This window comes from Microcaecilia unicolor, chromosome 8 (assembly GCF_901765095.1).
Source record: "Microcaecilia unicolor chromosome 8, aMicUni1.1, whole genome shotgun sequence".
Lineage (NCBI taxonomy): Eukaryota > Metazoa > Chordata > Amphibia > Gymnophiona > Siphonopidae > Microcaecilia > Microcaecilia unicolor.
Window position 1 is genome coordinate 28,268,808 of NC_044038.1, and position 16,505 is coordinate 28,285,312.

Below are 16,505 nucleotides of genomic sequence, written 5' to 3' on the forward strand. Positions count from 1 at the left end.
TTGGTGTCCGCAGTGTGATGCCTTTGGAGAAGCGCGTGCCTCTTTTTTTTTTTGGGGGGGGGGGGGGGGGGAGGCGCACACCAGCTTCAGGCGGTGTCTGCAGCACCAGTCTGGAGAAAAGCATGTTGTTTGAGACTCTGTCTTGGACCTTGATGATGATAGATGACAGTTGGGGGGCCCACTGCTTAGGTCAGGATGCCCAGGGGTGTTGGCCATCAGAGGAGGCTCAGTGGTCGATCAATTGGCTCGAGACCAGGGCCATCTGCCTCGCTCTAGAGGCATTTCAGAGCCTGTTGGAGGGAATTATCTAATTTTTCACTTTATACACTAGTTTAGTTCAAAATGGCACTTGTGTAAAGTATCACTTCTGTTTCATTGGACCCAAAATGCATTATTTGTTGCAATTGTGTTATCTCTATATTATTCTGAGCAGAGAAACACAATAGCTTGGATAAAGGTTTCATTTAATATTCCTTAAAGAGCTACTGGTCCTGATCCTTCTGAAATTTTTATTCCAAATTCTTACCCTTAGACTTATGCCTGGAGATGGTTAGTGTTTTCAAAGACACTCACCACTGTTGGCTGACTTTGACCCAGGTATTCAATGCCTGGCCTTATTTGGCACTTACAGTGAATATCTATGTTATAGGCAGCCGTGGGAACTTATATTTTCTCAGGAGTCTCTTAAATTACGGAAAAACTCAAAAAACACTAAGATGTAGTCAGCAGTCCAGCAGCGAGAGGGGTGCTATCCAGTCTTTTGCATTGAGTGTCACATGTATGATTATCTCCCAATTGGTGAGGTGTCATATGTGTGTGCCCGATGCAAAGAGCTCCTAGCTCTCAGAGAACGTGTCCATTCTCTTGAGGCTAGAGTAGCAGACTTGATGGAGCTGAGGGAGACAGAGAGGTACATAGAGGAGACCTACAGGGATGTTGTAGAGAAGTCCCACCTCCAGTCAGGTAGCCCCTGTGCTACCTTGGAGGAGGGAGGTCTCCTAGAAGGAGAGCATCACCCTGGTGAAGTAGGAAGTACTCCTGTAGCCAGGACCTGCCCACCAGGGGATGTATTATCCTTTCGCACCGAGGATATATCTCCAAATGTTGCCCGGGAGGGAAAGGTTAGGACAGCTGTTGTACTTGGTGATTCGATCATTAGGCATATAGATAGCTGGGTGGCTGGTGGACGTGAGGATCGCCTGGTGACTTGCCTGCCTGGTGCGAAGGTGGCGGACCTCACGCGTCACCTAGATAGGATTTTATATAGTGCTGGGGAGGAGACGGCTGTCTTGGTACATGTGGGTACTAATGACATAGGAAAATGTGGGAGAGAGGTTCTGGAAGCAAAATTTAGGCTCTTAGGTAGAAAGCTGAAATCCAGATCCTCCAGGGTAGCATTTTCTGAAATGCTACCTGTGCCACGCGCAGGGCCCAAGAGACAGGCAGAGCTCCAGAGTCTCAATGCGTGGATGAGACGATGGTGCAGGGAGGAGGGCTTTAGATTTGTTAGGAACTGGGCAACATTCTGGGGAAGGGGGAGCCTATTCCGAAAGGATGGGCTCCATCTTAACCAGAGTGGGACCAGGCTGCTGGCATCGGCGTTTAAGAAGGAGATAGAGCAGCTTTTAAACTAGAAATGGGGGGAAGGCCGACAGTCGCTCAAAAGAGCATGGTTCGGGATAAGGTATCTTTCAAAGATATCACCATAACAGGGAAGATAGAGTATCCTGATAGTGAGGTTGCAAAAGAGATTGTAGTAGATCGGGTATCTTTAAATAACAATAAAAATCAGACAAAAGATTGCCAATTAATACTGTCAAGTACTAAGCATGATGTACTTAGGAATAACAAACATAGTTTGAAATGTCTATATGCGAATGCCAGGAGCCTAAGAAATAAGATGGGGGAGTTGGAATATATTGCACTAAATGAAAAATTAGATATAATAGGCATCTCTGAGACCTGGTGGAAGGAGGATAACCAGTGGGACACTGTCATACCGGGGTACAAATTATATCGTAGTGATAGGGTGAATCGGATTGGTGGAGGGGTAGCATTGTATATTAACGAGAGCCTTGAATCAAATAGATTGAAAATTCTGCAGGAAACAAAACACTCCTTGGAATCACTGTGGATTGAAATTCCATGTGCAAAGGGGAAAAGGATAGTGATAGGAGTGTACTACCGTCCGCCTGGCCAGGACGAACAGACGGATGCGGAAATGTTAAAGGAAATCAGGGACGCAAACAAACTGGGCAACACAATAATAATGGGGGATTTCAATTACCCGCATATAGACTGGGTTAATGTAACATCTGTACACGCAAGGGACATAAGATTTCTTGATGAAATCAAGGACAGCTTCATGGAACAGCTAGTTCAGGAGCCGACAAGAGAAGGAAAAATACTAGACTTAGTCCTTAGTGGTGCTCATGATCTAGTGCAGGGGGTAACGATACGAGGGCCGCTTGATAACAGTGATCATAATATGATCGGTTTTGATATTGGCATTGAAGGAAGTGAAACTAGGAAATCAAGTACACTAGCGTTTAACTATAGAAAAGGTGATTACGACAAAATGAGAAAAATGGTGAAAAAAAGACTGAAAGGAGCAGCTCGCAGAGTAAAAAACTTGCATCAGGCGTGGATGCTGTTTAAAAACACCATCCTGGAGGTTCAGGACAAATATATTCCACGTATTAGAAAAAAGGGAAAAAAGACTAAACGTCAGCCGGCGTGGCTAAACAGTAAGATAAAGGAAATCATTAGAGCCAAAAAACAATCCTTCAGAAAGTGGAGAAGAGAACCAACTGAAAGTAACAGGATAGATCATAAGGAATGCCAAGCCAAATGCAAAGCGGAGATAAGGAGGGCAAAAAAGGACTTTGAGAAGAAATTAGCGTTGGAAGCAAAAATACATAGTAAAAATTTTTTTAGATACATTAAAAGCAGGAAACCGGCCAAAGAGTCGGTTGGGCCGCTGGACGAAAATGGTGTTAAAGGGGCGATCAAGGAGGACAAAGCCGTAGCGGAGAAATTAAATGAATTCTTTGCTTCGGTCTTCACCGAGGAGGATTTGGGGGGGACACCGGTGCCGGAAAGAATATTTGAAGCGGGGGAGTCGGAGAAACTAAACAAATTCTCTGTAACCTTGGAGGATGTAATGGGTCAGTTCAGCAAGCTGAAGAGTAGTAAATCACCGGGACCTGATGGTATTCATCCCAGAGTATTAATAGAACTAAAAAATGAACTTGCGGAGCTACTGTTAGAAATATGCAATCTGTCCCTAAAATCGAGTGTAGTACTGGAAGACTGGAGGGTAGCCAATGTTACTCCGATTTTTAAGAAGGGTTCCAGAGGAGATCCGGGAAATTATAGACCGGTGAGTCTGACGTCGGTGCCGGGCAAGATGGTGGAGGCTATTATTAAGAATAAAATTGCAGAGCATATACAAAAACATGGACTGATGAGACAAAGTCAGCACGGATTTAGTGAAGGGAAGTCTTGCCTCACCAATCTAATGCATTTTTTTGAGGGGGTAAGCAAACATGTGGACAATGGGGAGCCGGTTGATATTGTATATCTGGATTTTCAGAAGGCGTTTGACAAAGTGCCGCACGAAAGACTCCTGAAGAAATTGCAGAGCCATGGAATCGGAGGTAGGGTATTATTATGGATTAAGAACTGGTTGAAAGATAGGAAGCAGAGAGTAGGATTGCGTGGCCAGTATTCTCAGTGGAGGAGGGTAGTTAGTGGGGTCCCGCAGGGGTCTGTGCTGGGTCCGTTGCTTTATAATGTATTTATAAATGACCTAGAGATGGGAATAACTAGTGAGGTAATTAAATTCGCCGATGACACAAAATTATTCAGGGTCGTCAAGTCGCAGGAGGAATGTGAACGATTACAGGAGGACCTTGCGAGACTGGGAGAATGGGCGTGCAAGTGGCAGATGAAGTTCAATGTTGACAAGTGCAAAGTGATGCATGTGGGTAAGAGGAACCCGAATTATAGCTACGTCTTGCAAGGTTCCGCGTTAGGAGTTACGGATCAAGAAAGGGATCTGGGTGTCGTCGTCGATGATACGCTGAAACCTTCTGCTCAGTGTGCTGCTGCGGCTAGGAAAGCGAATAGAATGTTGGGTGTTATTAGGAAGGGTATGGAGTCCAGGTGTGCGGATGTTATAATGCCGTTGTATCGCTCCATGGTGCGACCGCACCTGGAGTATTGTGTTCAGTACTGGTCTCCGTATCTCAAAAAAGATATAGTAGAATTGGAAAAGGTACAGCGAAGGGCGACGAAAATGATAGTGGGGATGGGACGACTTTCCTATGAAGAGAGGCTGAGAAGGCTAGGGCTTTTCAGCTTGGAGAAGAGACGGCTGAGGGGAGATATGATAGAAGTGTATAAAATAATGAGTGGAATGGATCGGGTGGATGTGAAGCGACTGTTCACGCTATCCAAAAATACTAGGACTAGAGGGCATGAGTTGAAGCTACAGTGTGGTAAATTTAAAACGAATCGGAGAAAATTTTTCTTCACCCAACGTGTAATTAGACTCTGGAATTCGTTGCCGGAGAACGTGGTACGGGCGGTTAGCTTGACGGAGTTTAAAAAGGGGTTAGATAGATTCCTAAAGGACAAGTCCATAGACCGCTATTAAATGGACTTGGAAAAATTCCGCATTTTTAGGTATAACTTGTCTGGAATGTTTTTACGTTTGGGGAGCGTGCCAGGTGCCCTTGACCTGGATTGGCCACTGTCGGTGACAGGATGCTGGGCTAGATGGACCTTTGGTCTTTCCCAGTATGGCACTACTTATGTACTTATGTACTTATGTACTACATCAACCAGCTCACATTTATCCACATGTTTATTCATGCGTTCAAAGATATGAAGCAAATTGGTGAAGCTGTTACAGGAATTAATATCTAATTTGGGGAAATTGCTCGGAGCATTCACTAATATTTATATTTTAAGAACATGCGCTGTATTTATAAGTTTTAGGATATATTTTGGTTAATTCTCCACCGATTACCTGTTACGGTAATAAGATTCACAATTGCAAGAATAAAGATGAATTGAATATTATATTTTGTTGAATCACATTAACCTGCAATGCATACGCTTTAGGAACTTTTGTTCAAAGCATGGCACTAAATTTTAAAAATGACCTTACATTAACCTGCACTGCAAGTTTTAAAAGCACATGCCCAGAACATAAAGACCATACATTTAGCTTCAAAAAGGGGTTTATTTATAATATGGTTAATATAATCAAAGTAAGCAAGAGGTAGTCTTAAGAATTTTTACAGAGAATTTGTGCTTAAAATAAAGCAAGGTAGCAGGTCTAGATCAAAGGTTAACTTACAAAAGTCCTTGTTGTAGAAGCTGAGTGATGAGCACATGGTTACAGGAGAGATCTTCACAGCAGGCAGTGTTGGGAGAGAGGAGAGTAGAGCTGCAGCAGTCTGTGTGAAGAGGGGAGTTCAGCAGAGGAGAAGGATTCTGTGCTGCAGCCGAAGAGAAGAATCTGCTTTCTGTGGAACAGCTCCTGCCTTTTATACATTGCAGGTTGCAGGAAGACATGATCACATGAATCTGGGCATTTGCTTCCTGGTTTGCACTGGACCCTGGGTAGTTTGCAAAGCATTGTGGTCCCTGGTCTCATGTTTTATGACATTATAAGACTGCCTGTCTGGACCTTTTGCTGACAAATGGTCTACTGAAGCAAAAGGCTTCCTGTTTGGACCTCTGTGGCAGATCTGATAAGATTTGTCTGAGGTAGCCAGCAAATGGTTTTGTTTATGCTTCCCTCTGAGTCTTTTGTCTTCAATAGCTGAATTCACACCTTTTCGAGCCTTTCTGTCTCCTTGCCTCTTTGATCTTTGTTGTGTTGATCAGCCAGGCTTTTGATCACAGGAAGAGAGTAAGTTTAAAACTCTTTGAAGCAGTCCCTGTATTTGTCAGAGTTCGTTTGAGAATAGCCTTTTGTTAAGGGGGAGGAAGGGGGAGGTGAAATATTTGCAGCAGTACCTTTTTGTCTTTGTTAAGTGTTCCCAGAGGGAGGGGGGAAAGAGGGACTTGGATGAAAGCCAGACCAGTTTATAATGCTTTTGTCCCAATAAGTCTTTAAAAGCTGCATTTTTATATTGGTATCTGATTCAGCACAATCAATAGTTCTGCTACATATTTCAATAATTCTGACAATTAAACTGATATCATAACAAAGCAAGACTTCCCTAGGCTGAACCCATGCTGATCATGCTGACTCTCCTATGTGTTCTATAATTTTATTCTTTATAATAGTTTCCACTATTTTGCCCTGCACTGACATCAGGCTCACTGGTCTGTAATTTCCCGGATCACCCCTGGAACCCCTTTTTAAAAATCAGCGTTGCATTGGCCACCCTCCAATCATCAGGTACTACGGATGATTTTAATGACAGGTTACATATTATTAACACCAATTTCATGCTTGAGTTCTTGCAGCACCCTTGGTTGTATGCCATCCAGTCCAGGTGATTTACTACTCTTTAATTTGTAAATTTGGCTTAGTATATCTTTCTGGTTCACCAAGATTTATTTCAGTTCCTAAGCATCATCTCCCTTGAAAACCATTTCCATAAAGACAGAAGCAAATAATTCATTCAGTTTCTCTGCTATGACCTTGTCCTCCCTGAGTACCCCAGTCCATCAAATATTACAGGAACTGCAACTAAAGCAAGGAAGAATCATGTCTCTGCACCAGCAGTTTCCAAATGACTGGATCTCAAGTATAGAGTGTGGCCCACTCCAAGCTATATAGTCCCTCCTCACCAGTCAATAATAGTGGAGGCTCTGAAAAGATCAAAGACATTTATTCTCATGCTAATACCCCTTGGCGCAAGGACCCCAAGATTATTGATATAATGGGAAGGAAGATTTTCCAAGCTGCTATGTTAAATTCAAGAATTGCAACTCATCAACTGCAGATAAAGCAATTCCACCACTCCCAAGTTAAATACTCTGCCATCTGCATAAGGTCTCTTTTTCATAATTTCTATGTTCAGGTTACACCATTTCTCCATAGCATAGAAAAGTATGGACTTCACCTTATACAGTCCAGTTCTGACATTTATGTACATCATCTGGAACTGCAACATTTGCAATTGGACCATGCAGAACAGCTTGGCTCCAAGCATCAGATGTGCATGTGCTTGGTAGATTCATCATGCCTTGGAGATGGTCTTTTTGATAGTTAGGTCAAGGATATGGTATTGTACATCAAAGACTACTGCTTGACTCTGTTAGTTATTCACTCAGCTGGCAGACCTACCTGATTCATCCCTTAGATGTCAGTTGGCCGGCCTTTTACAGAAGACAATACAATATGCTGTATTTTCAACAGCTCTACCCTCAAAAGCAGTATCAACAATATCCTCGATTCCCCCAGCAAACCAGACATCCTACAAAATTGCAGTCCTTCCTTCAAACATAGGCAATCAAAGAAGTGCCAGCCTCAGAAAGAGGTGAATGATTCTATTCAATATGGGTGGGGGGAGGGGGCTGACCAGTTATGGATCTAACACAGCTCAATATGCTCCAATAATGGAAAAGTTCAAAATGCTTGGTCTTATTTGGCACTTACAGTGAATATCTATGTTATGTTCCATTCATCTGTCAAAATGATTGGCTTACTTCCCTGGATCAAAAGGCCCCTCATACCCATCCACCCCTACCACTGAAAATTTCTCTGGTTCACCTTCCTAAATTGATGTTACAGTTCTGTGCGCTACCCTTTGGTCTCATCAGTACCAAGAGTGTTTCCAAAATGCCTAGCAGTTCTTTGTTTTCTCTTACTTTGAAAACTGGCTTATACTGGCATGAACATCACAGGATGCTGAATGAACTCTATAGGTCTCCAAACTCTAGAGTTCCTGATCACCAAGGGGAAAAAAATCTACATTGACCCCCTGGCTCCTTTCACTGGCTACATAAGTACATAAGTACATAAGTAGTGCCATACTGGGAAAGACCAAAGGTCCATCTAGCCCAGCATCCTGTCACCGACAGTGGCCAATCCAGGTCAAGGGCACCTGGCACGCTCCCCAAACGTAAAAACATTCCAGACAGTTATACCTAAAAATGCGGAATTTTTCCAAGTCCATTTAATAGCGGTCTATGGACTTGTCCTTTAGGAATCTATCTAACCCCTTTTTAAACTCCGTCAAGCTAACCGCCCGTACCACGTTCTCCGGCAACGAATTCCAGAGTCTAATTACACGTTGGGTGAAGAAAAATTTTCTCCGATTCGTTTTAAATTTACCACACTGTAGCTTCAACTCATGCCCTCTAGTCCTAGTATTTTTGGATAGCGTGAACAGTCGCTTCACATCCACCCGATCCATTCCACTCATTATTTTATACACTTCTATCATATCTCCCCTCAGCCGTCTCTTCTCCAAGCTGAAAAGCCCTAGTCTTCTCAGCCTCTCTTCATAGGAAAGTCGTCCCATCCCCACTATCATTTTCGTCGCCCTTCGCTGTACCTTTTCCAATTCTACTACATCTTTTTTGAGATACGGAGACCAGTACTGAACACAATACTCCAGGTGCGGTCGCACCATGGAGCGATACAACGGCATTATAACATCCGCACACCTGGACTCCATACCCTTCCTAATAACACCCAACATTCTATTCGCTTTCCTAGCCGCAGCAGCACACTGAGCAGAAGGTTTCAGCGTATCATCGACGACGACACCCAGATCCCTTTCTTGATCCGTAACTCCTAACGCGGAACCTTGCAAGACGTAGCTATAATTCGGGTTCCTCTTACCCACATGCATCACTTTGCACTTGTCAACATTGAACTTCATCTGCCACTTGCACGCCCATTCTCCCAGTCTCGCAAGGTCCTCCTGTAATCGTTCACATTCCTCCTGCGACTTGACGACCCTGAATAATTTTGTGTCATCGGCGAATTTAATTACCTCACTAGTTATTCCCATCTCTAGGTCATTTATAAATACATTAAAAAGCAACGGACCCAGCACAGACCCCTGCGGGACCCCACTAACTACCCTCCTCCACTGAGAATACTGGCCACGCAATCCTACTCTCTGCTTCCTATCTTTCAACCAGTTCTTAATCCATAATAATACCCTACCTCCGATTCCATGACTCTGCAATTTCTTCAGGAGTCTTTCGTGCGGCACTTTGTCAAACGCCTTCTGAAAATCCAGATATACAATATCAACCGGCTCCCCATTGTCCACATGTTTGCTTACCCCCTCAAAAAAATGCATTAGATTGGTGAGGCAAGACTTCCCTTCACTAAATCCGTGCTGACTTTGTCTCATCAGTCCATGTTTTTGTATATGCTCTGCAATTTTATTCTTAATAATAGCCTCCACCATCTTGCCCGGCACCGACGTCAGACTCACCGGTCTATAATTTCCTGGATCTCCTCTGGAACCCTTCTTAAAAATCGGAGTAACATTGGCTACCCTCCAGTCTTCCGGTACTACACTCGATTTTAGGGACAGATTGCATATTTCTAACAGTAGCTCCGCAAGTTCATTTTTTAGTTCTATTAATACTCTGGGATGAATACCATCAGGTCCCGGTGATTTACTACTCTTCAGCTTGCTGAACTGACCCATTACATCCTCCAAGGTTACAGAGAATTTGTTTAGTTTCTCCGACTCCCCCGCTTCAAATATTCTTTCCGGCACCGGTGTCCCCCCCAAATCCTCCTCGGTGAAGACCGAAGCAAAGAATTCATTTAATTTCTCCGCTATGGCTTTGTCCTCCTTGATCGCCCCTTTAACACCATTTTCGTCCAGCGGCCCAACCGACTCTTTGGCCGGTTTCCTGCTTTTAATGTATCTAAAAAAATTTTTACTATGTATTTTTGCTTCCAACGCTAATTTCTTCTCAAAGTCCTTTTTTGCCCTCCTTATCTCCGCTTTGCATTTGGCTTGGCATTCCTTATGATCTATCCTGTTACTTTCAGTTGGTTCTCTTCTCCACTTTCTGAAGGATTGTTTTTTGGCTCTAATGATTTCCTTTATCTTACTGTTTAGCCACGCCGGCTGACGTTTAGTCTTTTTTCCCTTTTTTCTAATACGTGGAATATATTTGTCCTGAACCTCCAGGATGGTGTTTTTAAACAGCATCCACGCCTGATGCAAGTTTTTTACTCTGCGAGCTGCTCCTTTCAGTCTTTTTTTCACCATTTTTCTCATTTTGTCGTAATCACCTTTTCTATAGTTAAACGCTAGTGTACTTGATTTCCTAGTTTCACTTCCTTCAATGCCAATATCAAAACCGATCATATTATGATCACTGTTATCAAGCGGCCCTCGTATCGTTACCCCCTGCACTAGATCATGAGCACCACTAAGGACTAAGTCTAGTATTTTTCCTTCTCTTGTCGGCTCCTGAACTAGCTGTTCCATGAAGCTGTCCTTGATTTCATCAAGAAATCTTATGTCCCTTGCGTGTACAGATGTTACATTAACCCAGTCTATATGCGGGTAATTGAAATCCCCCATTATTATTGTGTTGCCCAGTTTGTTTGCGTCCCTGATTTCCTTTAACAAATCAGTCAGTCTTCCATGGGACCTCAACTTGTTCATTCAACATGAGTCACCTTCTCCCTCACAGTCACCACACTTTCACACTCACAGGGTAGATATTGAAAGACAGACAATTTCCTGACTACTGATATCTCAAGATGTCATGGAAATTCTCATTGCCTCCATAAGATCCTGAACCAGACAATCATACCAACACCATGATCCACTGAGCTGTTCAGTACCTCACCTATTGTCCTGTCTGTTATGTTTAATTTACTTGATTACCCACCTTTTCAAATAGCAAACAATACCTCTCCAGCACTGGCTTAAAGACTAATTCAGTTTATTTCCACTGTCCAGTTAATGGAAAACCTGGGTCATGTCACCCTCTTGTTTCCAGATTTATGAGAGGCTTAATCAGTGGTGTGCTGGTAAATGTTTAACAACAGGCTCTCTCCCCGGTCCATCTCTGCGCTTCCCCCCCAAATTGCAGAGCTGGCTATACCTGGGGAGAGAGCCTGGGGGGGGGGGGCAATACTTATTCTCTCCAAGAAAATATTATAGGTACAAGCTTAGATTGTGAGCCCTCCTGGGACAGAGAAATATCCAGTGTACTTGAATGTAACTCACCTTGAGCTACTACTGAAAAAGGTGTGAGCTAAAATCTAAATAAATAAATATAAAATATATGCTCCCAAGTTCCAATCTAATTCATGTTTAATGTGGGATAAAATGCTATAAATAAGTAAATAAATAGATAGAAACTCTGAATGTTGAGCACCTGATTCTCATAACATGATGTCTGTTTTAGAAGCCCTTTACCAAGAGAAAAAAAAATCTCTGCACCAATATAACAGGGTTAGAGTGTCCCTATAACCAACCCCTCCAAATGACAACTGATTACGATATACAACAAATTACTACTCTACCTATGAAAAGTTATTCCCTTATTAAACTTCCTCTGTGTGTGTGTATGCACAAGCTGGCATGTTTGAAAATTCAACTTTTTTTTTTTTTTTTTTTACAGTATCCGGTCCACGGTCCCCACCCCACCCCACTTCACCTCACCTCACCTATTCGAGACCTCCTCCCCGCTCCCCCGGTCAAAAGTTGTTCCGTTATTATACTTTCTCTGTACACATCCGTATGCACAAGCTGGCATGTTTGAAAAAAATATTTTTCAGTATCCTCCCTACGGTCCACACCCCACCTACTCCAGACCTCCTCCCTCGATCCCCCGAGCTGCAGGGTCCCAGTACGTATGTAAAGGCAGGCAGCCACCCTGGCTAAGCATCTTCATTTTATATGCAAGAAGTATGTCAGTGGTGTATCTGGTTTACATTTGTTCAGAAGTTTTAAATGTTTTCACCAGCCTTTATACTTGTTGCAACTTTTTTTTACATGTTTAGGATGATATCTCATGCTATTTAGAAAGATGATTTAAGTGTTTGATAACTCACTTAAATGTATGTTTGTTTGTTTAGATGAAATTGTGAGCTCAGGTGAAGAGGGTAAGGAAACCATGTCCAGCCAGCAAATCATCTTATGGCTACAAGGACTTTTTCTTTTCGCTGTGGTCTGGTCTATTGGTGGAACCATCAATGCAGAAAGCAGGAAAAAATTTGATGTTTTCTACCGGAATCTGATAATGGGAATGGACGATGAACACCCTCGCCCCAAAAGTGTAAAACTCACAAAAAATAATATATTTCCTGAAAGAGGTACATTTATCATTGTATTTATATTAAAATGCAGAATGAGGAGATATTGTATGGCTCTTTGTAGATCCATAAGTTTAGCTATGCAAAGTTTGCCACCTACACACAGTATCTAGGAGTTCAGATTCTGGCACAACACAAGCTAATACTTCTAGTACAGATAACTTGTTTGCTCTTAAAAGCAAAACATTAGTGTCAAAAACTGGTTGAGTAGGTGATTTGATTGTAAGTAAGTTACTTGGTCATGTGTTGCCCCCAAACCTCAGATTTGGTTATTCACACACAAGAAACCTTTCTTTTGTTTTTCTTAATCAGTTCTATTTTATTTCTACTTTCCTTATCACAATCTCTTTTCAAATGTGCAGCGAGGGAATTTAAACAATTTTTATCACAATTATTTTTGCTTATTTGACTTGGGGGCCCTTTAATAAGCCAGGATAAAATTTGCAGTTACTTTGGCTTAATGCAGGCCTTTACCCCATGGTAGCTGCAAATTTACATGCAAGTTTATTTAAGTTTACTGACGTTTATTGATTGCATTCAGAAACAATAGAACTAACATTGTCTGTTTAATTTTGTGTGATTTTAAATTGTGTATGTTTGATTGTGAACCATAGCGGGATATAAATATAAAAATAAATAATTAAATAAAAAAGAAAAGAAATCATTCCCTTTACCAGTACCTGCTCCTGGTTAACAAGGAAGCACTTAGAGCTGAGTTCAGTAAACATAATCAATGATCGTACTGGACAATTTACTATCCTCTTTCCCCTCGACCCATGACGCCTGATTCACTTCTACCTCATTTGACCACAACGCAATCTTGTATTTGTTATCAACCGAAATGGCAAACGCCTTTACGGTACTTTGTAAGCCACATTGAGCCTGCAAATAGGTGGGAAAATGTGGGATATAAATGTAACTAATAAATAAATGGCACTGAAAACTAGGCCAAAAAATACAAACCAAGGGCCCCGTTTACTAAGGTGTGTTGGCATTTTTAACGCACCTACAATTAGTGCATGCGCTAACCGTGTAGGCACCTATAGGAATATTGTAGGCACGTACACGGTTAACACACGTACATAGTTAATGAGCATTAAAAACACTAACACACCTATAACGCGGCTTAGTAGACAGTACCCCTAGGAATCTAACCAACACAATAACTTTCTCATACAATATTCAAAATAATATATATAGAAAGTTCAAAATAATTTAAACTTTTTTTTACAAAATTAGTAATATACAAACTGAAAATTTTGGTAGTTTTGATGCAATTAGATGATATTTGTATCTGTAATAATTGAAGGATATAACTTGGAAGAACTCTTTAGGTTTTAGGAGCTAGTGAATATATGTATAACAAATGGGGGGACTGTAGTGCACGTTTTACATAATGTGTTATTGTTTGATTTAATAAATTTTCAGTTTGCATATTATTAATTTTGTAAAAAATTTTGAAATTATTTTGAACTTTCTATATATATTGTTTTGTACTGAAAACTAGGCGCCAGGAAAAAATATTTGTGCTCAGTCTATAAAGGTTGCTCCAAGCTGATCATTTTTTATAGAATGGCTCTTAGTGCTCATTCCTGCACCCTACTTTGGGCATGAGGACTAACCAACTGAAACCTGGTGTAAATCCTGGTGCACAACTTGGGCGCACTGCCCCCAAATTCTATAACACTGCGCAATTCTTTGCAGTGCCCCTAACCTGCCCATGCCCCTCCCATAGCAAAACTCCTTTTTGGGTTGTGTGTGAGAGGATTTGGGCATGGATCCTTATTGAATCAGATCCATGTGCAAATCCACAGTAGAGCCAATTAACATCAATAATTGATTAATAGTCAATTATTGATTAGTTAACGAGTCGTTAATAAATTATTTGCATGCAGATCTCCGGATCATGTGCAATTTGGGGCCCCCAAATTTGAGTCCATTTGTAGAATCGGGGGGGGGGGGGGGCGGAGGGGGTTATCGCCTCCTAGTTAGGAGGCAGTAAAAGGTCCTGCATTAACTCCTTATTAGCACACGGTAACTGTAGCTTGTTAACTGCCAGATGCTTTCTGTGCCCACTCTCTGCTCATGCCACATCCCCTGGCACAAAAAGCATTTAATAAGTGGTTTACTGCATTGTAACTGCTAAATTACTGCAAAGTCCCTTAATGCAGCTCTGCACTGGGTTACTGTGCGGTAAACTGCATGATAAGCACGTAGGGATCCTTTTACTGAGGTGTGCTAACGGATTTAGCATGTATTAAGTGCCATGTAGCCCACATTATTTCTGTGGGCTCCTTAGAATTTAGCACGTGATAACCGTTAACGTGCTCTAAATGCATTAGCACATCTTAGTAAAAGGAGCCCTTAATGTGGTTTAGTAAAAGGGCGTCTTAATTAAAATGATAATGAAATGTAATGTAATGTAAAATATCACCCTACCATTGTTTAAATTGGTTTTGCCTAATGACAGTCTTATTTTTCTAATTTATACTTCTATTAATAGGAAGTGTCTATGACTTTTATTTTCACAAGCAAGCTGGTGGACAATGGAATAATTGGACTGATTACATTACTAAGGAACAGCAAACAATTGCTGCTGGGGCCAAGGTATAAGTGAAGTTTTGTTGGAATTTCACTTAGAAAATGGAAAGAAATGGCTTAGTTTTTAGGGCTGTGTATCGAAAAACATCAGCTTGCTGCTACTTTCTGTTTGTGTCTGCATTACACAAATTTGTTGTATTTTCTGTTGCTTAGGATTAGAATTCATATGAAATGAAACTGCAAATGTTGATGTTTTCCATGTCGTTCTAATGGCTGCACAACTTTGTCAGTGTTGGTATCTTCCATGGATGTCTCTATATAGCAATATGAAAAAAATCCTGACCTGGAATGTATGATTGCATTGAAAAGTGTATTTCTAGTTTGGCTGTATCTTTATCCTATTGTGATCCATTTAGAATACATTTCCCTAGATCAAAATATTTCATTGATCATCCTGCTCACTTTGCATACACATTATATCCTGGGGTCCTTTACTGAGCAGTATTAAAAAGCGGCCTGGGGGTCTTTCCCACATGCTAGTGCCACTTTTAGCACTTCTGGTAAATGGCTGATTTTTACCTCTTTGCAATAATAGTCACGTGCTAATTATCCCATTAGCACATGGCCATTAGCATATGAGCATTGACTGACACCCATTTTGTAGACAGTAAGGGCTTGTGCACTAATGCTGGGTTAATCAGCATGCGGCAATGTTCTCCACCCCCAAACACGCACCCAGTGTGAAAAATAAATTTTATTTTTTTAGCACCTGGCTAGCATGTGCATATGCAAAACTTACCGCCAGGCGCCTGAGTGTGATTTGCGGTAGGCCATTTTAAGGTGTGGTGAGCACGCATTAGTGCTTACCACAACTTAGTAAAAGGGCCCCTCCATGTTTAGCCTCTCTTGAATGCATTTTGTATTGTTGCATATAAATAAGTAATATTCAGGCAGCAGTATTCACAGAGAGCCACAAATAAGTTGGCTTTTCCGGATACCCTAATGAATACTAGAAACACAAAGCAGTATGGTGAAAAGTACTTTATTGATGAACTGCCCGACACGACCATGTTTCAGCCTATGCCTGTATCGGGGCATGCTTTCATATCCCAGATGCACATTCGCAATAACAGTGGGTTAGATATTCAAAGCGATTTAAATCAGTACTCCGGGGCTAAGCGCAATTTCAGCGGCATTTAACTGGACAGTGCCAGGGGTGGAGTTTGGACAGAGCAGCCACCTAGCCAGTTAGCAGCAATGTTCAGACCCCTAACCAGCTAGGAACCCATATAAAGTTAGGACTAAAAAAAAAAGGCTGCATTAACTTTATGCAGGGAAGATTACTGGGCAGCAGTCTGAATATCGATCGGTGCCCAAGTTCCTGGTAGCGGCTCTGACTGTCCCCCCCGTCCTGATCCCCATCCCACGCACCCCCCCCCCCCAAAGAAAAAGCAAGGTTGGCTCATGCCCTCCACCCCCACCAGTCCTGGACGTGAAATACCACAAGGCTGCTGCTAGAGATCAGGACACCCATTTTGAAGCAGCTTCTGACAAGGGCAGGAGTAAGTAGGCATCGCTCCTGCCCATTTACCACTGTACCACCAGGATTCATCAAGGTAGGCCCAGGGGGAAGCGGGCGGGGAGGGTGCTCAGGCCTACTATATGGACCTCAAGGATTCAA

The 16,505-nt window shown here is 42.0% G+C and overlaps 1 protein-coding gene across 1 annotated transcript in view; it reads left to right on the forward strand.

Annotated features, from left to right (window-relative positions):
- DNAH3 (dynein axonemal heavy chain 3) overlaps nucleotides 1–16,505 on the forward strand; it is a 232,988-nt gene that overhangs the window by 159,903 nt on the left and 56,580 nt on the right. The window contains exons 40-41 of the mRNA XM_030212342.1: nucleotides 12,047–12,283; nucleotides 14,787–14,890. Coding sequence (XP_030068202.1) covers nucleotides 12,047–12,283; nucleotides 14,787–14,890 — 341 coding nt within the window. The remainder of the gene's footprint in view (nucleotides 1–12,046; nucleotides 12,284–14,786; nucleotides 14,891–16,505) is intronic.